The sequence below is a fragment of the Dama dama genome, chromosome 10 (assembly GCF_033118175.1).
Source record: "Dama dama isolate Ldn47 chromosome 10, ASM3311817v1, whole genome shotgun sequence".
NCBI classification, from domain to species: domain Eukaryota; kingdom Metazoa; phylum Chordata; class Mammalia; order Artiodactyla; family Cervidae; genus Dama; species Dama dama.
In genome coordinates this window covers 29,139,120-29,163,362 of record NC_083690.1, presented here as the reverse complement: position 1 = coordinate 29,163,362, position 24,243 = coordinate 29,139,120, and the positions used below count along the sequence as shown (strand labels likewise).

Here is a 24,243-nt window from a genome sequence, read left to right as displayed (position 1 = left end):
TCTATGTCATTGAATTTGATGTAAGTTTTCTGTAAACATCCTATATTTGGGTCATTTTTTAAATCCACTCTGCCAATCTTTATCATTTGATTGACAGATTTAGAATATTTACATTTGAAGTAATTAGTTATGCACTAAAATAGCCTACCATTTTATTATTTGTTTCCTGCTTATTCCCTCTGATTCTCACTCCTGTTATTCTTTTGATTTCCCGCAGATTACTTAAACATTTTCAGGATTCCATCTTTATTTTTTGTTTTGATTTTATCTCTATGTATAGTGTTTGTGGGCTTTCCTCATAGCTCTTCCATCATCACTCAGTCTGTAAAGAATCTGCCTGCAACGCAGGAGACTTGGGTTCAATTCCTGGGTCAGGAAGATCCTCTGGAGAAGGAAATGGCAACCCACTCCAATATTCTTGCCTGGAGAATCTCACGGACAGAGGAGCCTGATGGGCTATACAGTCCATGGGATCGTAAGAGTCGGACACAACTGAGTGACTTTCACTGAGATGGTGTTTGTAGTGGTTGTTCTGAGTATAAAACTATACATACATGACCCATCAAGTCTACTAGTAAAAAAATTTTACCAGCTTCAAGTGAAGTGTGGAAACATCACTTCCATTCAGATCCCTTTAATTTTCTCTTTTAAATTATATATCATTGTCCTGAGTATCACATGGTGTTAAAATTTTTGTTTCAGGACTTCCCTGGTGGTCCAGTGGCTAAGACTCCAAGCTCCCAGTGTAGGGGGCCCAGGTTCGATCCCTTGTCAGGGAACTAGACCCCACATGCTGCAACTAAGAGTCTGCATGCCTCAACTAAAGGTTCTGTATGCTGCAACGAAGACTGAAGATCCCACCTGCCACAACTAAGACCCAGTGTAGCCAAATAAAAATAAATAAAAATGTTTAAAAGTATTCTGCTTCAATCATCAAATATGATTATAAAAATTATGAGGAAAATGATCAGCTACTATATGTACTCATATTTTTGCTCTTTTCATCACTCTGACTTCCTTTCTCATGCTTTAAGAATCTTTCTTTCATCACTTCATTAGGTTTGAATAGCTTCCTTTAACTATCTTTAAGGCAGACTTGCTAGAAAAAGACTCAGTTTTCTTTAATCTGATAATGTGTTTAGTTAATCTTCATTTTGGAGGATAGTTTTGCCAGACACAGAAATCATGATTGACAGGTATTTTCTTTCAACACTTGAACATGTGCCACTTCTCTCTGGCCTCCATGATTTCAGATGAGAGATCTGATGTCAAATTGATGTTAGTTCACGGTTTCTCTCTAGCATCTTTCAAGATCTTTTTCTTCTTTAGCTTTCAGATCATTAACTGTAAGGTATCTTCATGTGGATTTCCTTGGTTCTGTTCTACTTGGAGTTTATTCTCTCTGCTATTCAGGTTGGGTAAATTCTATTGACTTGCTCTGGTCACAGATCATTCTGTCAATTGGTAAGGTCCCCGGCTCTATCCTCTGTCATCTCTACTCTATTACTGCACCCATTCAGTGAGTTTTTATTTCTGTTACTGTATTTTTTCAATTGTATAATTCCTTCTTGGTTCCTTTTATAACTTCCATTTCTCTGCTGAGATTTTTTATTTTTTCATTTGTTTCAAGAGACTTTGTAAGTGATTGCTGAAGCATTTTTATGACAGCTGCTTTAAAATCCTTGTCAGATGACTCCACCATCTGATTCATCTGGTGTTGGTGTCAGTTCATTATCTTTTTTTGCTCAAGTTGTGATTTTCATGGTTCTTGGAATGACAGGTAATTTTTTTCACTGCATCCTAGACATTTTGTCTACTATGTTAGGAGGCTCTAAATTCTATTTCATTCTTTCATTTTAGCAGCAGGCACTTAGTTTAGGTTGAGCTTGCAGGTCCTGGACTATTTTGTATGCTGTGGCTCCAATGGCAGTTTAATTTTCAGAGGCTTTGCAATGTAATTTTGCTTGGGCTCCCACTGATCTTGGCTGGTACCGTCAGAGGGGGTGAAAGAGGTTTCACATGGAGGAGGGGAATCTCAGGCCAGCAGGCTTCCCATACAGGCAGCTTATTTGGCAGAGTTGCTCTGGCCGATGGGCCTGGGTAGCCCCAGTAACTCTGAATGGGAGAGTGAAGTCTCAGGACAAGAATAAAAAGACTTGGCTTCCCTAGACAGGCCACTTCTTGTGGAGGGGACTGCCACCCAACCACCATGATATCTCTCAGTGAAGGAAAGAAGTCTCGGGCCACCCAACCACCATGCTATCTCTCAGTGAAGAAAAGGAGTCTTGAGCCCAGCAGGCACAGAGAATGTTTCACAGGCCAGGTCGATTACAGCAGGAGTAAGGTGGTAAGGAGAAGGTTTCTCTCTTTCCATTTTTACTTGACCGTCTGATATCTCTTAGCAGGAGGGGGGAATTCATGGTCCAACAGGGAAGAAGAGCATTTGTCCCAGCTGCTTATTATTGGTGGGGCTCCCGGTTGATCCCCTTTGCTAGTGGTTCTGGGCTCACCAGAATCTGTTAGAGGGACTCTCATTGCATACAAGGGAGGAACAAACCTAAACGAGTGGGCTTCTGCTGCTAGATTAAGACTAAGTAAACACAGAGTCTGGGTAAAATTTCAGTCTTCCATTTTTGACAGGGGATGAAGAGTTCAATGCAGTGTTCAATATAGTGCAGCCCATGGGCCAAAGTCAGGCTGCAGCTTGTCTCTGCAGGTAAGGTTTTGTTGAAATACTATCGCCCACATTTGTTTACTTATATCTATGGTTGCTTTGGGGCTAAAATGGCATAGTTGAAAAGCTGCAACAAGATCATATGAACCACAAACCTTAAAAAGTCACCATCTGGCCCTTTAAGAAAAGGTTTGCTAACCCCTGATTTAGAGATTTATTCCATACTACAGAGCAAAATGGCGTCCCTGGTAGCTCAAAGGTTAAAGCATCTGCCTGAAATGCGGGAGACCTGGGTTCGATCCCTGGGTTGGAAAGATCCCCTGGAGAAGGAAATGGCAACCCATTCCAGTATTCTTGCCTGGAGAATCCCATGACGGAGGAGCCTAGTGGGCTACAGTCCACGGGGTCACAAACAGTCGGACATGACTAAGTGACTACACACACACACACATACACACACACACAGAAAATAAATTCTAAACTGGTTAAGCAAACTGTTAAAAAAAAAAAAAGTACAAACAGGAGGAGGACTTAGGGGGGATAGAGGAACAGGAAGCATCAGGAATCTGTCTCCCCACCTGGTCATGAATCTCACTCTGCCTGTTGTTCTTTGTCTTTGACCTAGGAGTCCTGGGTTCTCCACCAGCATCTGTGAAACTCTACCAGGTGAATATGTTGGCTTGTGAGCAGGCTGAAAGAGGAGACCCTCCACAGTTCTTGACAGTTAATATTAGCCCCTGGTTCCTTTGAGCGCCTCATGTCACAGAAACAAATATTTTCTCAGGAACCAAGGGGACCTCCGAGACATCTCTGTGTGTGTGTGTTCTCAGTAGTGTCTCACTCTCTGTGATCCCATGGATTGCAGCCCACCAGGCTCCTCTGCCTATGGGATTTTTCAGGCAAGAATACTGGAACAGGCTGCCATTCCCTCCTCCAGGAGTTCTTCCAAACCCAGGGATCAAACTCATGTATCTTGTGTCTCCTGCATTGCAGGTGGATTCTTTACCCCTGAGCCACCTGGGAAGCCCTTAGTATTCTCCTTTACAGTCGTAGAAGTTAAGAGAAGATTACAGAAGGAGCCATTAGTGGCTCAGACTCCTCACTGACAGAATCATTCATCTTTGCAAAGAAGCATCATATTGAGGTGGTGATACAGCACAAAGGAAATGTGGCCTGCCTCGTGGAGGAAGGAAGTTAGAAATACCAACCACGACCAGGTGACCAAGTGCAAATATGAGCAGTTACAAATATACATACTGTCTTCTTTGCTTGGATATACATAATTATCTTTCCTCCCCTCCAACTATTTTATATAGAACAGGTAAGTGGTGGTCAACCTTATAATGTCATCCCTAGGTAAAAGATCTCAACAGAGTGAAGGGAGAGAATGAATACATCCTCCCTTGCATGAGTAATAATTATAACACTTTAGGGAGAAGCAGATGTTTTGTTTTTAGCATGGTTTGAAAATGTAAATACAGGTAAAAGGGTGTGTACAGATGCTGAGCATCTAAAGAGGTAGACAGTGCTATTAACACTGAGTCCTGTGCCTCCCCTTATAAGTAGGGGCTAAGAAGCCCTTATACCATATTTCTTAGATTCCCTTGTCTGAGGGGTTCTGATTAGACTCCACCAATGAGCGGCACTTATGCCAAGACTTAGATGGCGAGAAAGGAGAAATCGTTATTCTTCACTGGCAGCAGCTGGCAGACACAAGGGCATACAACAAACACTAAGTCCGAAGCGGCTTCAAGTGAGCTCCTGGGACACATTTGCTTTAATGTTGCCAGCGTTTCAGGTCACTTCCAGCAGTGTCCTGTGAGCCCAGCACTTCTCGACTTTCTCCAAGCAAGGAGAAGTTCTCTCTGACCTTCATTACCCCAGGCCTTTCAATGGCTTTGTAAGCATTCAGTTAATTTACTTTATTAAATCTGTTCTTGCGAAAATACCCAGGGTGGTTTCTGTTTTCCTGACTGGGACAGATGGGAAGGATTCAGCCAGGTGGAGATCAGAGTGGGGAAGAGAGGCAGCAATAGGATGTATGAAGGTTAAAACAGAAAACAAAGCTGAACAAGTAGATCAGAACTATACTAGAGAGAGTCTTCCTCAGGTTTGGGGTTTAATATAATTTTGTCATCTGACAAATGTTTACTAAGCAATTACTACCTGCTAGGCTCTGTTTTCAGTATTGGAAAGAAAAATGAAGACTCTTAGGTTGGGGAGGAGATGAGAAGGGAAAGAGGAGACAGAATAAGCAAGACCTAATCTGTTAATTGGTAATAAGTGCTATGGAGAAATTCCAAGCAGTGTTAGGGGACCGGGGGAAGGCTGTTATTTTTCAAAGGTGGTCAAGGGAGAGCCTCTCTGACAGAGACTCACTGAGCAGAGATCTAAGTGAGCAGACATGAGACCAGAAAGCCAGGGAGGAGTCTGAGTTCAGTGTATTCGGGTAACAGCAAGAAGGCCAGTAAGGTGAGATGAAGCACGGAAGATCAGATCCTTGGAGGCCTCTGTAAGGAATCAGGGTTTGGTTCTGAGAGAGATTAGAACCCCTGGGAGTTCTAAGGAAAAGAGTTACATGATCTGAGGCATCCAACTGCTGGGCAGGGAACAGCAGTGGAGATGACTGAGTGGAACCAGGAACAGCAGTTAGAAGATCACTTACGACAATAAAAGGAACATATGACAGTGACTTGGATCCAGGCATAGCAGTATAAATGCTGAAAAGTAGTTATACTCTGGATATAGTTTGAAAAGATGTGCTCACGGAATAGATGTGGGAGGGTAAAAAGGAAAACAGAAAAACAACAGAAGAACAGAAATGACTCCCAGGCTTCTGGCCTGAGTAACTGAAAGGACAGTGTTGTCATAAATCGCTGGAATGAAGACTGAGAACAGATTTAGGAGAGGAAATCAGGAATTCTACTTCTGACACGTTAAGTTTAAGATGCCTATTACACATCCCAATTGATATGTTGAGTACGAAGGAATGAAGAGCTACCATAAGGCTTCAGAGAAAACGGCTAAATGAGAACTGAACTTCAGAGATTAACCTGGTTAATATCAGATAAATTGAGCAGGTGGAGGAGGGGATTCACTGGCAGTCAGAAGTAGACAGGAAAAAAACCTAGCTGCAGTGTCCAGGAGGACAACCTGAACTTCAAGGATGGCAATGAAAATGGATTGGGGCGGAGGTTCTCAATGGGGTCAACACTATCTGGGGGTATTCTGGAAATTCACTGAAATACTGTTGTTATCAAAATGGTTGGGAGGCACTTCTGGCAATAAGTGAGGGGAGAGGCAAGACTGTCACATCTCCTATAATGTTTAAGATAGCCCCCCAAACCCCCACCCTCCCACACATACAAAGGGTCATATAAGCCACTTCCTTTCAAATGACTCACTACATCTCCATACTTGTGGAAAACCTGATTATAATCATCCACGCTTAGATTCCAACTTCATTTTACAGATAAAGTATTTTCTGAACATTCTACCATATACTGAATTTTCCAGGAATGTAGCTACTATGGAAAATGAGGACAGAAAACACTTTCTTTGATGTGAAGCTTTTGTAAGAAATTTCACCATTTTGAAAACCCACACCATGGAGAATAATGCTGCTTCTAATATTTAAGTCACTAACACAATACATGTATCCCATGTTATATGTGTAGGTGTCACATAAATACAATACAGAAGAGATTTGAGATGCTTTTGGTAGACTTGAAACCAAATATTAAGTTAACATATGAAATATTAAGACATGAAATACAGGATTTTCACAAATCAAAGTTGTTTAAGAAGTTATTGTGGTCATTTTATGTACTGCTAATTTTTATAGCACAATGATGAGAAATCTATCTTGCAATAATTATTTGAAATTAAACTTACTTATTTGAGGACTGCCTGTCATCTTTAAATCTTACTCTGAAAGTGTCACCAGAGGCCCATCTTACTCCCTTTAACCACTCTTACTTCCATTTCTGTTTCCAATCCACCCACATAGATCAAAGGAACAGAAACGAGAACTCAGAAATAAATCTACACTTATATGATCAACGAATCTATGACAAAGGAGGCAAGAATACACAAAAGGGAAAAGACATCAGTAAACGATGTTGGGAATACTGGACAGCTACCTGCAAAAGAATCAAAATGAACTATTTCCTCACACCATATACAAAAATAAACTCAAAATGGATCAAAGACTTAAATGTAAGGCCTGAAACTATAAAACTCCTAGAGGAAAACTTCAGCACTACACTCTTCAACATCAGTTTTAGCAATATTTTTTGGATATGTCTCCTAAGGCAAGGGAAACAAAAGCAAAAATAAATAAATGGGACTATATCAAACCAAAAAGCTTTTACACAGTGAAGGAAACTCTCAACAACCAAAAAAGCAGCCTACTAAAATGGGAGAAGATATTTGCAAACAATATATCCAATAAGGGGTTGACATCCAAAATATATAAAAATACACACAACTTAGTAGCAGCAACAAACAAACAACCCAATTAAAGAACGGGCAGGGGACCTGAACAGACATTTTTCCAGAGAGGAAATGCAGACAGCCAACAGACACATGAAAAGATGCTCTATATCACTAATTATCAAGGAAATGCAAATCAAAACCACAGTGAGACACCACCTAACATATTTCAGAATCATTATCATCAAAAAGGCAACAAATAAGCACTGGTGAGGATGTGGAGAAAAGGGAACCCTCGTGCACGGCTGGTGTGACTGTGAATGGGTGCAGCCACTATGGAAAACAGTTATGGAGGTTCCTCAAAAAATCAAAAATAGAACTTCTATACGACCCAGCAATTATACTACTGAATATTTACCCAAAGAAAACAAGAACAGTAATCAGAAAAGATACATGTACTCCAATGTTCAATGCAGCTTTATTTACGAGAGCCAAGATACAGATGTAAACTTAGTGTCTATAGATAGAGGAATGAATAAAGAAACTGTGATATAGATAGATATATATAGACACACACACATACATGCACGCACACAGTAATATTACTCAGCCATAAAAAGAATGAAATCTTGACGTCTGCAGCAACATGGATGGACCTTGAGGCTACCATGGTAAGTAAAGTAAGTCAGAGAAACAAAGACAAACACCACATGAACTTAGTTCATATGTGCAATCTATAAAACAAAACAAACAAATGAAATGAAAACAGACTCAGATACAGGGAATCGGTCACGGTCAGAAGGGAGAGAAGGGAGGGGAGAGAGGGTGGACAAAATAGGTGAAGGAACTAAGAGGTTCAAACCTCCAGTTTTATAACAAACAAATCACAGGGATACAATATGCAACAGAAGGAATACCATCAACAAAGTGTAAGAACTTTGTATGGGGACAGATGGTTACTAGACTTATTGTGGTGAGCCTTTCATAACGTAGGCAAATGTCAGCTATGTCATATGCCTGAAACTAACATAATATTGCACATCACTGCATTTTCATTAGAAAACACAATAATTCTAATGATATCTTATTTGTACCCATGGGAATTTAATTCACAAGGGTGACTGAGTGCCAACACAGGCCAATGCTACTGAAGGAAGATATTACTTACATATTCCGAGAGAAAGGTGCCCACCATAGCCCACAGGGTTTGTTCAGGAGGCAGAGAGAAGTGAGGGGAAAGCCTGGGCCACAGCCCTTACTGGAGTCTCCTTAGGACAGGAAAGGCAGAGCAGGGTAAATGATGCCAGACTGGCTGAAATGAATTGTTCCAGTGGGCTCTATACTACAGGGCTATCTCTAGCTTTCTGTATCAGGCCCTGGCATGATTTAGGGCAGGGAAGATATTGGCTTGGTGTGTGACAGAGTCAGATAAGGAGGTAGCTAAAGCCTACAGATTTAGAATCACAGATGAAAGGTATGTTCAAGGCAAGCTACTGTTAATCTTTAGGAATTAGCCCTGGGAGGGGCAGTCTCTATGAGCCTGACAGAGCATCAAGAATACAGAAAATAAGGACTTCCCTGGTGGTCCAGTGGTTGAGAATCCACCTGCCAATGCAGGGGAAACGGATCTGATCCCTGGTCCAGGAAGATTCCACATGGCCCAGGGCAACTAAGCCCATGCGCCACAACTACTGAGGCAGTGTGCCCTAAAGCCCATGCTCCACAACAAGAGGAGCCACGCAATGAGAGCCCGTCCACCACAACTAGAGAGTAAGTAGCCCGTGCTCGCCGCAACTAGAGAAAGCCCATGCGTGGCAACAAAGACCCATAGTATCCAGCACAGCCAAAAATGAAAAACAATAATAATAAAATATTTTTTAATACAGAAAGTAAGAAATTATAGTTATGTAATTGGCCCTGAGGTAGAGATGACAAATAGACAAATACAGAACATAAGAAAACAGAATAAATACATACAATAGAAATTCATAGATTGATCCTAAAATGTATATGGAAATACAAAAGACCCAGAAGAGAAGGAACAATCTTGAAAATTAAAAACCAAGACAGAGAACTTATACTGCATGATTTCAAACTGATTACAAAACCACAGTAATCAAGCCAATTGTGGTATTGGCTTAAGGACAAACACATCAATGCAACAGAATAAGAGTAGTCCAGAAACAGGCCTTCCTATATAGAGTTGACTGACTTTTCTACAAAGGCCTAAAAGTAATTCAGTGGTGAAAGGAAAATCCTTCTTAACAAATGGTTCTAAAACATCAAAATATCCATGTAGGTGATAGGTGGTGGAAAGGAACAATCTTGATCCTTACCTCACACCATTCATATAAATTAATTCAAGACCTAAACATAAAGGTTAAAACTATATATGAAGCTTCGAGAAGAAAACATAAACTATCTTTGTGACCTTCAAGTTGACAAAGACTTCTTAACATATGAAAAGTACTAACCAAAAGAGAAAAAAGGATAAATTAGACTTTATTCACATTAAAAACTTCAAAGGATACCATTAGGGAAATGAAAGAGGAAGCCACAGACTAAGAGAAAATAACAACAGCATGCATCAGGCAAAACTCTCATATCCACAATATATAAAGAACTCCTACAAATCAATAATACAAAGTCAAACAACTCAGTTTGGGTAAAATATCTCAACAGAGGCGGCGTAACTATGAAAAGCCAATATGCACATGAAAAGGTGCTCCTCATCATCAGTAGTTATTTTCAAAATGTAAATTAAAACCAAAATGGTACCACTTCACAATCAGAAAAAGATTTATAATCCCACATGATGGTGAGAGAATACAGCAACTTTCTTAAATTGCTGATGCAAGTATAAAACAGTACAACCACACTGCAAACAGACTGGGAGTTTCTTATAAAGTTAAATATATACCTGCCCTATAACTTAGCAATTCCACTCCTAGGTATACACCCAGATGAAATCAAACGTATGTTCACCCCAAAAAAAGCACTGTACACACACATTCACAGTCATTTTATTCTTAATGGCTAAAACCTGAGAACAATCCAAACAACTAGTAACAGATTAAAAACTGTGGTATGTTCATAATACTGACTGAATGTGTGCATACAGATGTTCAATCATGTCCAGGTTCCTCTGCCCCTGGGATTTTCCCTGCAAGAATACTGAAGTGGACTGCCATTTCCTATGCCAGAGGATCCTCCCATCCCAGGGATTGAACTCACCTCTTCCTTCATCTCCTGCCTGCAGGCAGATTCTTTACCGCTAAGCCACGGAGGCTTCCCTGAGTACTATGCCTATACTACTGCATAGTATTCAGCAATAAAAAGGAATGAACTGATACACATTATATGTGGATGAATCTGAGAAACCTGATGTTGAGTTTAAGAAGCCATTAGCAAAAAGCTACACATTATATGATCCTATTCATGTGAAATTCTACAACAGGCAAAACTAAACTACAGTGAGACCAAAGAGAACAACTGTTGTGTGGCTGTCAGGGCAAGGGCTACTGTCCAGAGACAGTCATAAGTGAACTTGTAGCGGTGAGGAAAATAGTCTACAGCTTAATTCAGGTGTTTGATAAGGATTTTTAACATCCATCAAAATATGCTAACTCATGTAACTAATTCATTCAAAATCACTATACTTTATTAAATGTAAATTAACCCTTTAAAATGGTAAAAATGCATTGCATATTACAGCCATATAAAAGTTGCCTAAAACAGAAATAATATTTGAACAAAAACAAATACCTTTGTCCATCTGCAAAGCTTCACCCCAGAGTGGCTCCCAATCAACTGATAACCTAAATGAAAAAACAGGGAAACACAAAATTGAAATGATTCAAAGCCTTATATCAAAAAGTGATTTTATATATATGTATTTTATTATAAAAGTGATTATAAAACTGTAGCAAAGTAATTTTTCTTCATTTAAATAATAATAGACAACAATCCCCAAGGCCACTAAGGTTTAATTGACCAGGACAGTACAACAATTTAAAATAGGTATGCCTCTAATAACACAGGCTCAAAATACATAAAGAAACAATAAGCCAATCCAAAATCACAGGAAGTGATTTTAAGATCTCTCAGTATCTAACAGATCTCATAGGTCAAAACTCAGTGGAACCCTGCGATCTGAAGCAACAAAGTAAACTTGATCAAGGGCACAGAGAGAGAGACCGCAGTCAACAACTACAGGATGCACATGCTTTACGAGTTCCTGAGGAACATTTATACAGATAAAAAAGAACCAGGTACTGCAACAAACAGCAAAAGCAAGAAACCATACATTTCTGTACAAAAAACGACTGGGGAACTGTCACCAATAATCTTCAAAAATAAATAAAGAATCAGATGGGCAAGAGGAGATTAAAAGAAAGAAATATTGTCCTCAAAAGTGGGAAAATAAAATTCTAGGAACCTGACATGAATTCTCAGCACCCTCCACAACCTAGCATTTAAATTTTTTGAGCCACATGAGACATGAAAAGCATGGAAAAGCTATGCCAAAGCAATCACATTTCCTTATTTTAACACACTGGTGGAGCAAACAAGTAGAACATACTGATTTCAGAAAGCATTTAATAAAGTTTCTCATGAGGCTTCAAGTAATAAACCACAATTACCATGAGTCTCTTGCACAAAAAGACCCTTGACTTGCAGACAAATGAGGTAAATGGAGAAATACAGCCTGGATGATGGCATAAGTGGATCAGTGGCTGGTTAAACACCCATGTTCACAGTGTGATGATTAATGGAACAAAGTCAATTTGGATTACATGTCTCTAGTGGCAATATTATGAGGCTTTGTCTTTTACCCTCTTCCACATTTATATAAACATCTTGCATATAAATAAAGAACTGCTTATCTACTTGAAGATGGAACCAAGTCCAAATGAATAGCTAATCTCAGATACAGAATAAGCATTTTATAGATTCCTGGAGAAAATTCCTACATTATATGTTGCTCACAGCACTATCATAGAAATCACACTCTACTAGCTTTTTACATCTTTCTCTCCTAAAACACACAGGGTTCTACAAAACTCTGCATTTGGGTAGGTAAAGACTGTACAGCACAGGATGAAACAACCTTAATTGACCACAGTTCACACTATGCAGTTGCTAAGAATCCAAGTGCAGGATTTTTCTTCTTCCCAAGATGGAGTAACAGAGGGTTTACCCCCCACCTGAAATACCAAAACTGGACAAAATAGATGAAACGACAGTTTTCAAGACATGAAACATCTGGCAACAAAGGATGATGATCCAACAGAGATGGGAAATAAACAAGGTTGAGACTTACCATTACCCAAGCTTATTGTCTTGGAAGTTTCCAGGCTATGCAGCAGGAGGGAGAACCTAAGGAGAGCTCAGCATTCTCCCTGAGCTGAGAACACAGAAGTAGAGTCTTGGGAACCCCTGTGGCTAAAGTTTGCAGGATTGAGTTCAGCAGAGACAAGGGCTACACAGAGACTGAACTCTGCAGGGGATTCCTATACTGCTTAGTGCATATGCAAGAGAAAAACTACCCAACAATGGGAAAGAACCATCTGAAAAGATTAAAAGCATGCCTGGTACTCACAGCCAGCTGGGAACTGTGCCTGCTCCTACCAGGCGGACAGATAACCTCAAGATTCCCAAGGCACTGGACAGAGTACATAGACGGGTTCTGCCTCAGTGGTGGGGGGAAAAATTAGCTCTGGTCTCATCCAACAAATCATAAAAGCAAGATTAAAGGGCTCAAGCTGTTTCAAAATAATTTATCTTTGTCCCAGAATAAATCTCAAAAATGTTTTCAGGAATACAAAAATATCCAGCACTCCAAAAGGTAAAATTAGATCTGATATCCAATCAGATACCAGACTCATTAGAAAAGACCCTGATGCTGGGAAAGACTGAAGGCAAAAGAAGAAGAGGGCAGCAGTGGATGTGATGGTTGGATGGCATCACTGATTCAATGGACATGAACTTGGGTGAATTCCAGGAGATAGTGAGGGACAGAGAGGCCTGGCATATTGTAGTCCATGGGGTCACAGAGTTAAAAACGACTTAGCAAGCAAACAACAATAACATCCAAAGATTACCAAGCATGTAAAAAAACTAGGAAAACATGACCAGTAATGAGGAAAACACTCCAGTAACAAAAACTGACCCAGAAATGACACAGATGTAAGCAGATAAGGACATTGAATCAGTTTAAAATTGTACTCCATAGGCTTCAAAAGTTAAGTGGAGACATGGAAGATAGAAAAAGACCTAAACTGACCTTCTAGAGATGAAAACTACCTCTAAGTTGGAACATACACTGGATAGAAGTAATGAAAGATTCAACATTAGAGAAGAAAAGATTACTGAGTTAAACTTGAAGACAGCAATAGAAACTATCCAATAATGTAAAGCAGGACAGACAAAATAATTTTAAAATATGAAAAACACATTTGTGAGCTATGGGTCAAATTCAAGAGGCCTATTTATTGGAGTCCCCAGGGAAGAAGAAAGAGACAGGGTAGCGGAAAAGTACTTGAAGAAACAATGGTCATTATTTGTCCAAATTCAATTAAAACTATATATCCACAGAAGTAAGAACCTCAACAAATCTCAAATAAAGAAACATGAAGAAAGCTACATTGAGACATAATTAAAATCACTCAAAATCAATAGTTAGAAGAAAATCTTAAAATTAGCCAGGGGGTAAAAAACATTACATTTGAAAGGAACAAGCAAAAGATGACTACAGAGGCCTCATGAGAAGCAATGTGAGCCACTGGACAGTGGAAGTGCAAAAAAAGAAGAAAACCGCCAACCCACAATTTTGAGGGTTGAGAAGATCCCCTGGAGGAGGCCATGGCAACTCACTCCAGTGTTCTTGCCTGGGAAATCCGTGGACACTCTGAGAAGCCCAGCAGGCTACAGTGCATGGAGTCACAAAGAATTGGACACAACTGTGAAACTTCATAATTCTAGACACATCAATAGTATCCTTCAAAAATTAAATAACAAAAAAAAAAAAAAAACCTTCAAAAATGAAGGCAAAAGAAAGTATTTTTCTGATATACAAAAGGTGAAATAATTCATCACCAGCAAGCCCACACTACAAGAAATGCTAAAAGGGGTCCTCCAGGCAGAAAGAAAAGGCCATCAGGCAGAATATGGATCTACACAGTGGAATGCAAAGTACCAAGAGTGGAAACTACATGAGTCAATATATAAGATTTTTTCCTAATTACTTAAATGTGTAATAGATAAATGGCTGTTTGAATCAAAAGGATAACAATGTACTACAGGGCTGAAAAGATATGTAAAAGTAAAATATATGAAAACAACTGCATAGAGGTTTGTGGGGAAGAAACAGAAGTATTGAAGGTTCTTCTACTTTACATAAAGTTGTGTAACACCATGTGATGATATACTGTGATACCGGATAGTATAAAACCTCAAGAGACCACTAAGGAACAAAACAAAGCTACAGTTAATAAACCAACAAAGCAGGATCATTAAAAAAAAAATCTAAAAGAAGATAGTTAAACAAGAGAAAGGAAATCAAAGAATCCACGAGACAAGTAGAAAACAAACAGCAAGATGACAGATTGAAACCTATTATAAAATCACTTTCATTTACTCTAATTAAAAGACACAGGAACTTCCCTGGTGGTCCAGGGCTTAGACTTCACCTTCTCATGCAGGGGTGTGGGCTGGATCCCTGGCCAGGAAGCTAAGATCCCACATGCCTTGTGGCCAACAAAACCAAAACATAAAACAGAAACAATATTGTAACAAATTCAATAAAGACTTTTAAAATGGTCCACATTAAAAAAAAAACTTAAAAATTAAAAAAAGAAAAAGCATATATATTTCTATGTACAAAATCTGTATATTCTCGTCTGTCTCCTCTAATAGGTCCAGAGTTCCGTAAAGGAGATAATTTCAAGCATCTTAAGTTCCTTTGTACAACCAAATCGGTCACATAAAAGGATCTCAATAATTATAGAAAGAGGGAGGGAGGTAAGGAAGTCAGTCTACTCACCCCCAATTTATTATTCTTCCTTCTACAAGCAAACCAGGATTATTCATTCATTCAACTGCAGCCTTCTTTATAAGGTAGGACCACAGAAATCCACACATACTTCTACATAAAACATTTCTAATTAACCCAGCCTAACATCATATGGTTTTTTTTTGCATTTAATAATTTTTCAATAGACAATGATATGTAAAGAAGCCAGTGACTGCATCTTCCATCTGCATACCTGAGCCTCGCTGATGGTCAAGTACCAACCCAATAAACCAAGCAAAGAGGAAGCTTGCTGGTCCAAGCAGCCCACACAAAAGTGACCCACAGAAACAAGACTGTGGCTCCCAAACAGCTACAGTTGCCACGGCCACACACAGCTGAGCCAACTGTAGCGGGACTTTTCTTTTTTCCTCTTGGCAATCCCTATTTTATGTTTCCTTTTTTAAGTGATAAATGAGAACACTTAAGGGCTTCTCCGGTGGCTCAGTGGTAAAGGATCTGCCTGCAACGCAGGAGCTGTGGGTTCGATCTCTGGGGTGGGAAGATCCCCTGGAGAAGGAAATGGCAACCCACTCCCGTATTCTTGCCTGGAGAATCCCATGGACAGAGGAGCCTGGCCGGCCATAGTCCACAGGGTCACAGAGAGTCAGACACAACTGAAGAGACTTAGTATGCATGCACTCAGAACACTTAAGAGTGTAGTATTTTAACAGTTCCTGAGGACTTTCACCTTGTTTAGTGAGGGCTTCTCGGAGAGCAGGAGTGATCATAGCTCTTCTCTCACTGGCTTCGCTCTTCACCAGGCTCCTGGTCACACCTGTTTCCCCTTCGTGCTGCTCCTTTTCTCTCTGTATTAAAAAGAAATAGCAAATGAAGAAACAGACAAAGGATTAATCTCAAAAATATACAAGCAACTCCTGCAGCTCAATTCCAGAAAAATAAATGACCCAATCAAAAAATGGGCCAAAGAACTAAACAGACATTTCTCCAAAGAAGACATACAGATGGCTAACAAACACATGAAAAGATGCTCAACATCACTCATTATTAGAGAAATGCAAATCAAAACCACAATGAGGTACCATTACACGCCAGTCAGGATGGCTGCTATCCAAAAGTCTACAAGCAATAAATGCTGGAGAGGGTGTGGAGAAAAGGGAACCCTCTTACACTGTTGGTGGGAATGCAAACTAGTACAGCCGCTATGGAAAACAGTGTGGAGATTTCTTAAAAAACTGGAAATAGAACTGCCATATGACCCAGCAATCCCACTTCTGGGCATACACACTGAGGAAACCAGATCTGAAAGAGACACGTGCACCCCAATGTTCATCACAGCACTGTTCATAATAGCCAGGACATGGAAGCAACCTAGATGCCCATCAGCAGATGAATGGATAAGGAAGCTGTGGTACATATACACCATGGAATATTACTCAGCTGTTAAAAAGAATTCCTTTGAATCAGTCCTAATGAGATGGATGAAACTGGAGCCCCTTATACAGAGTGAAGTAAGCCAGAAAGATAAAGACCATTACAGTATACTAACACATATATATATGGAATTTAGAAAGATGGTAACGATAACCCTATATGCAAAACAGAAAAAGAGACACAGAAATACAGAACAGACTTTTGAACTCTGTGGGAGAAGGTGAGGGTGGGATATTTCAAAAGAACAGCATGTATACTATCTATGGCGAAACAGATCACCAGCCCAGGTGGGATGCATGAGACAAGTGCTCGGGCCCGGTGCACTGGGAAGACCCAGAGGAATCGGGTGGAGAGGGAGGTGGGAGGGGGGATCGGGATAGGGAATACGTGTAAATCTATGGCTGATTCATATCAATGTATGACAAAACCCACTGAAATGTTGTGAAGTAATTAGCCTCCAACTAATAAAAAAAAATAAATAAAAAAAAATTAAAAAAAAAAAAAGAAATGAATGAAACGCATCATCGGTCATGTGCGGGGGAAATAAGAGCACGTCAGTTGTCCACACGTGGCGTGGATAAAAGTGCTCCTCACAAACCTGTTTTCTCCCAAGTGATCACATTGCCAGTCCCACAGTGAGCTAAAGAAGCACCAGCACCTTTTTTCCCCCTATAAAAAGGTGACTACATAGTCAAACACACATATTCACAAAGCATAAATCGATAATCCACTTATCTAGATGTCAAACAGTGTTCACAATCTGAGTACAGACAGCTGCCCAACTTTCACAAGTTATTTCTCTGAATTTCAATTTTCTCACCTGAAAAGGAAGAAAAGTAATATCCATGGAGCAGGATTGTGTTGAAGATTAAATGAAATGAAATGACCTGGCATGATGCCTGATACATCATAGGACTTCACTAAATCATGGCCACTGCTGGTTGTAACATCTGCAAACCCCCAAAACAAGTTCAAAAATCGCTCTGAGCTGCCCAGACGGCTATCTGCTCACAAGTCAAGTTACTCCACCACCTCCACCTGTAGCCCCAAAGGCTTCTTTTAGACGATCCCATGGTGGAAATTTGTCTTCGGTGATAGAAATCTGAAGGATAATATAAACCTGGCTTTCCTTTTGCCTCTGACCACTAGAAAATTCACAGCCCAGCTCTGATCGCTGCCTCGGACCTTGCATCGTGCTTGTCCTATAGTCTCTGTCTGTGACATCATATTACAATGACCCCCATTCACTATTTCCATTGATTTCTTCCTCTCTTCTTGTTTTTTGTAAAGAGGCAAGATAGTAGCTACATGAGAGACTCCTTTTTTTTTCTTATTTTTAATATTTATTTATTTGGCTGTTGGGTCTTAGTTGTGGCACGCAGATCTTCATTGCATCACGTGGCATCCTTCTTTGTGCTGCATGGACTTCCTCGTTGTGGCCTGGGGCCCAGTACCTGCAGCACACAGGCTTAAGCTGTTCTGCAGCACATGGGATCTTTGTTCCGCAACTAGGGATCCAACCTGCGTTTCCTGCATTGCACGGCAGATGCTTAACCACTGGATCACCAGGGAAGTTCTTGATTTCTTCTCCTCTTTTTAAATCTCATTACATGTGTATACATGTATACATGTGTATACAGTGTCTTTCTGGAAGATGGTTTAAGTGCTCATCAATAATTTTGAGACAACACACAAAGACTTGTGTCACACTTTAAAGGAGACACTCATCAAACCTCACTAAGAGCTACAGAAATCCGAAATAACTCACCTGGGCAGAAACCCTACCACCAAGCCCTAAACCACCCTCAGGGCCTGTCCATTTTCCATGTCCAGCCCCCAGTGAATCAGTGAGGACACTCACAGTAATGCCCCTTGCTACCTAAAAGTTAAAACAGCTCACAGATGACAAACTGTCTCAGGTCTACGTCAAACTAGTACAGAAAGGAGAAAGATGGTCCATGTTTGAAGCTGGGTAGGAAGGGAATAGGGATTTGCTGTCTCGTTCTGTCTATTCTAGTGAATGCTCAAAGTTCTCTGTTCATAAAATGTAAAACAAGATTAAATGTTAAAAAAGAAATAGAGGGACTTCCCTGGTGGACCTGGTGGTCCAGTGATTAAGAATCTGTTTGCCAATTCCAGGACACAGGTTTGATCCCTGCTCCAGGAAGATCCCACATGCCACGGGGCATCTAAGCCGGTGCCCCACAACTACTGGGCCTATGTGCTGCAACCACTGAAGCCCACATGCCCGAGAGCCTGGGCTCTGCAACAAGAGAAACCACAACAATGAAATGTCCACACACTGCAACCAGAGAGTAGCCCCGCCCCGGTCACCACAACTAGAGAAAGCCCTCACACAGCAATGAAGACCCAGCGCAGCCAAAAATAAATAAAATTCTTTTTTTAAAGAAACAGCAAGTACACCAATGAAATTCAGAATTAACCTCTCTACCTTCTATTGTTCCAGGGACGTTTCCAAAATAGGAAGTCAGTGAAAAAGCACGTTAGAGTAGTCAAATATACTAAATGAGACACCCAAATCCCACAGTGAGTTTATACATGTCCTAAAAGTTAGCATTCCAGATCATTAAATATAATCAAACAGCAAAGTTAATGAAAAGTTTTGCTGCTGCTAATAGAGCTCTCCAAGACACTTTTCCAGATGGAACTAAAAAAATTTATAAACAAACATCAATCATTTGTTCTTATCTATTAGGAAAGTAATCAGTTTTAATGCTGGGCATTTGCTTTAAAAAACGTACAGCTATGATTTTGCTAAAATATTTAAAAATAAAAGAATTCTCTGGCTTTTTTTAAAGTCTATTTCAGACCCCAAAGCAAAGATGTGAGCTTGAGAAGGAAGTCTCATGGTGGAGCAATGTGAACTAACCTTGACCCTGACAGTATTTAAATGTCTCTGAAGTCATTCCACAGAGAGTTACTGTAACTCCCTCCTCCATGCCAGAACTGACATTAGGTGGCAATTGCTGGCCTCCAAAGCCTGTCATTGTAAAACATCACCAGCTTATCTTCTTACCCTCAAGGCCACACAAATCCAAAGCTGGACCCAGCATGACACTGGCCTCTGACCACCATGCTCAAAGCTCCACAGACAACCCCTTATGGTTTTATGGACTATTTTTTTGGTTGTACTGGGTCTTTATTGCTCCACATAAGCTTTCTCTAGTTGCAGTGAGTGGGGGCTATTCTTCATTGTGATGTGCAGGGGTTGCCTGGATTTCTCACTGGGGTAGCTTCTCTTGTTGCAGAGTACGGACCTTGGACCATGTGGGCTTCAGTAGTTGTGCACACAGGGTTAGCTGCTCTGCCGTATGCAGAATCTTCCTGGACCAGGGATTGAACTCATGTCCCCTGCAGGCAGATTCCTATCCACTGTACCACCAGGGAACTCCACCCTTCTGGTTTTAAATGTAAACTTCTAACCCCTATATAATGAACACACTCTTTAAAGAATGGCCATGGGACACCATCCACGTCCCATCACTGGAGAAATTATCTATTATAAATCGTGAGCACAGCTACTCCAGATTCAATCATCTGAACACATAGTTCGTATGGAAAGAGATGAGCAGCTGTGATTAAAGGTCTTGAGCATCCAGGACAAACATTCTTCATTCCTTCCCTCTACGGCAGGTTAATTCTATCTTCCCTATGCAACAGTAATTTCCTTTCTGAAAAGATACACAATGGTTCATAACACTCTCCAAGGAAGTGCAGAGCCCCTTTCAAATTCTAATTCTAATCTCCTAGGTGCAGACATTTTTCCCTGTTTGCCCAGACTATAAGAACTGACACAGGGCCTGTATATTTTTATTTATTTTTTTATAGCCCTTTCATAGGCTGAGCAGAAATAAATGAAGATCCCAAAACTGGTCAATCTGGATTCCTCCCTCTCCTGCAACCCCACTGAACAACAAGTGACCAAATTCTAAACTTTTAATTCCCAACCTATGAGTCCTCCCCATCCAACATGTCACAGCTTCTGACCACAGCCATGGTTTCCTCTAAGGAACAACTACAACGGCCGAACTCAAGTCTCCTTGTCTCCAACCTTTCACACCTTCCCAACGGTCAAACCCGTCACGCTTGTCTTGAAAGAAAAGGCATACCCCGGGACTTCCCTGGTAGTCAGGTGGTTAAGAATCCACCTGGCAATGTGGAGGATGTGGGTTTGATCCCTGGTCCAGGAACTAAGATCCCACATGCCATGGGGCAACTAAGCCTGTGTGCCACATGCTGCAACTACTGAAGCTCCAGAGCCCTAGAGCCTGTGCTCTGCAACAAGAGGAGCCACTGCAATGAGAAGCCCACGCACCGCAACTAGAGAAAGCCAAGCAGAGCAACAAAGACCCAGTGCAACCAAAAATAAATAACTTTTTTTTCAAGTTAATTAAAAAAAAAAAACAACGCATACCCTCTCCAAGCTGCTATTTCCTGATATGCAAAATGAAAAGCCGATTATAAGTTCACCTCCTAGGCACTTGGGAAAATGACTATAAATAAGTGAAAAGTTCTTTCTAAACAGGCAGCAATATATGAATCTGACATAATTAAGGGGAGCCAAAAAGTAGTACAAATTTGCTTTATTTAAAAAAAAAAGATACTATACAATATTACCTAATTCATCTTCACATCTCTTCATCCCAGAAACCACACCACCACCCCAATACTGCCTAGGATAAAAACAGGACAAACAGGAATTTAAGATTTTAAGATAAAAGTTCCATCTAGTTGGTCAAATGCCAAACAGATGTATTGCAGCAAGCAGGTCATCTTTCTGATTGATTAAAGTGTTTAAGTCTGTCTGTCTGGGTTTTTTCATTTTCATTTACTTACTCATTTGGCTGCATAGGGACTTAGTTGCTCCACAAACTCGTGGGGTCTTAGTTCACCAACCAGGGATCGAATCAACATGTGCTTCGAAGGAAGACAGTCTTAACCAATGGACCATCGGGGAAGTCCCTGTTTGGTTATTTTTATTGATCTTTGTTTACGATCCAGTGACTCCCTTCAATACCAATTCATGCAGAAAACACTGGATATAGAATCCCCAGTTATCCAAAGGTCATTTTCCCCTGCAATCAGCCTGGGGCCAGGCCGGCACAGCCAACATTGATATTCAGGAAATGCTGGCTGAATAAATGAATAAATGCCTCAAAGCTACCAGATAGCTATTTCCAGCTCTACAAGAGCAGATCTGGATTCTAAACCAGGCAACTTTCAATAGTAAAAACCCTTCCTTGAGTTTAACTACAACTCCACCTTCTGCAATTCCACCCCACTTCTAAGTGTTCCTAATCCTCTAATAAAGGAATCACCCATACACCACTCATCTGTCATAGGTGAGTTTTTAAATGACCGATTTCCAACAAGACTCAAAGCTTTTTGTGTACACTAGGTTTTAAGGATGCTTTTGGAACATTTCAAAAAGTACTTTGACCAGGTGTGTCAAGAGCTTTAAAATGGCTTTCCTCTGGCCTCATAATTCTATTTTGGATAACCTGACTTAGGATAATAACCCCAGAACTCACCAGTAAGTCCTCCTGGCTGTATTCAGCCCACACAGCTGAATCAGGCTGTTTTAAAGACAGGGTCTTGGGGTTGCAGAGATGTCACCTTACATTTGAGGGTGAATTTAACACATAAAGCCTTCAAACTAATTATGAAAGGAGAACTGGCTTCTCGTGATTACATTGCAGTACTAAGAGACCTTCTAATCAAAACTGGGCACAATGAGCTCTTTTTGTAAATTGAAATCTTTCTCTGGTGAGTAATTACCAAGCATCCGCCATTGATTTCCAAACTAATGATACTGATACCACTGTTTGTCTGCTTAACCAGAACACACCATGGGGAGCACTTGAGCAACATTTATTTACTGCAGGAAAAAAACAAGGAGCAATCTGCTTTAGATTTACAAGCACAACATGAGAGAAACAGAAAAGAAACAACCTAAGCACTGTCCGGCTCTTCCTGACTCCTTGTTCTTCAGTCAAACTCCTCAGCCTCCCTCCTGGAAACCACTGCTTCTCTGTTTTGTTGTTCAGTCGCTAAGTCGTATCTCTTCCCGACCCCACGGACTGCAGCATGCCAGGCTCCTCTGTCCTTCACCATCTCCTGGAGTTTGCCCAAATCCAAGTCCATTGAGTCAATGATGCCATCCGACCATCTCATCCTCTACCACCCCCTTATCCTTTTGCCTTCAATCTTTCCCAGAATCAGGGTCTTTTCCAAGAAGCTGACTCTTCACATCAGGGGGCCAAAGTACTGGAGCTTCAGCTTCAGCAACAACCCTTTCAATGAATATTCAGGGTTGATTTCCTTCAGGATTGACTAGTTTGATCTTCTTGCAGTCCCAAGGGACTCTCAAGAGTCTTCTCCAGTACCACAATTCGAAAGCATCAATTCTTTGGTGCTCAGCCTTCTATATGGTCCAACTCATATCCATACATGACTACTGGAAAAACCATAGCTTTGACTATACAGAACTTTGTCAACAAAGTGATGTCTCTGCTTTTTAATACACTGCCTAGGTTTGTCATTGCTTCTCCTCTGGAGAGATGGCAAAGGGGAGTGAAACAAAGAGACAGAGACTGGGCTTGGCCCCACCACTAACTAGGCAGCCATCTAACTATAGACAAACTGATTTACTTCTCTAAGCTTGTGTCTTACCCTGTAAAATGGTAAAGTGGAGGTGACAAGAGTATAGATATCAGGGTCAGAGTGAAGACTGAATGAGATCATCCAATGTGTACTACGATTTCTCCTAACCCGCTGAACCTACCCTGGAGCTCTCTCCCCACAGCTCCAACCCACCCATCCTATTCAATCAAACCACACTGCTTTTCACTGCCGTGAGCACAGAGCCCACACCCCTATGGCGGAGCATGAAAGCGCCTCCAGGACCCTGCCCCTGCCCTCCCTGTCTATTTCAGCTCCCTATACATTCCCACCCAATTCCACTCTCAACATACCAAAGGCTTACAGGACTCCCCAGACTTGCCAGGTTCCCCCAACACCCACTCCCTCCACATGTGCAATGCTTCAAATTCTGGCTCTCTTGTTCTTGGTTATCACTCCCACCACTCAAATTCTCTTTGGCTTTACATCCTGCTGCAGAGCGAGGGAGACAGAAAACCATCGTGGTATTCTAGTCAGTATCCCATTAGAAAATATCTTCTTAGACAATGACAGCTATTAGTTATCAAGGACATACTATGTGGCAGACAGTAAAATAAAGGCTTTCGATGGATTAACTTACTGCATCTTTATAACAACTTTATACAGCAGTTAATGTTATTACCTCCCACTGAAACATAGAGAGTGAAATAACGTGCCCAGACAGACAAGCTGAGATTGTGTGACTCCGTGAAAACTAGTGAAAATTATTCAAAAAGAGGTCTTCCGGTAGGAGTGTTGTGGTCCAATTCTACAGCTGATGCTCCTAAGGACTAGAGCATCCTGTTTCCTCTACAGTAACAACTAAGACAATTTAGTGTGAAGCAGAATGATGATCAGGCAGAAAGCAGCCTGGGAATATGTATGGATGAACCCCCAAAGAAAATCCCCCAAAAATATAAAAAAGAAGAGCCAAGCGATAAGAAATCCATCACTGAATTTAATACACTGTGCCCAGCAGAAAGTGAAC

The 24,243-nt window shown here is 40.7% G+C and overlaps 1 protein-coding gene across 1 annotated transcript in view; it reads right to left on the bottom strand.

Moving 5' to 3' along the window:
• Positions 1-24,243, bottom strand: part of LOC133063690 (S-adenosyl-L-methionine-dependent tRNA 4-demethylwyosine synthase TYW1) — a 141,803-nt gene that overhangs the window by 102,053 nt on the left and 15,507 nt on the right. Inside the window, exons 8-9 of the mRNA XM_061153363.1 lie at positions 15,871-15,988; positions 10,874-10,926 (exon numbers count right to left, since the gene is read on the bottom strand). Coding sequence (XP_061009346.1) covers positions 10,874-10,926; positions 15,871-15,988 — 171 coding nt within the window. The remainder of the gene's footprint in view (positions 1-10,873; positions 10,927-15,870; positions 15,989-24,243) is intronic.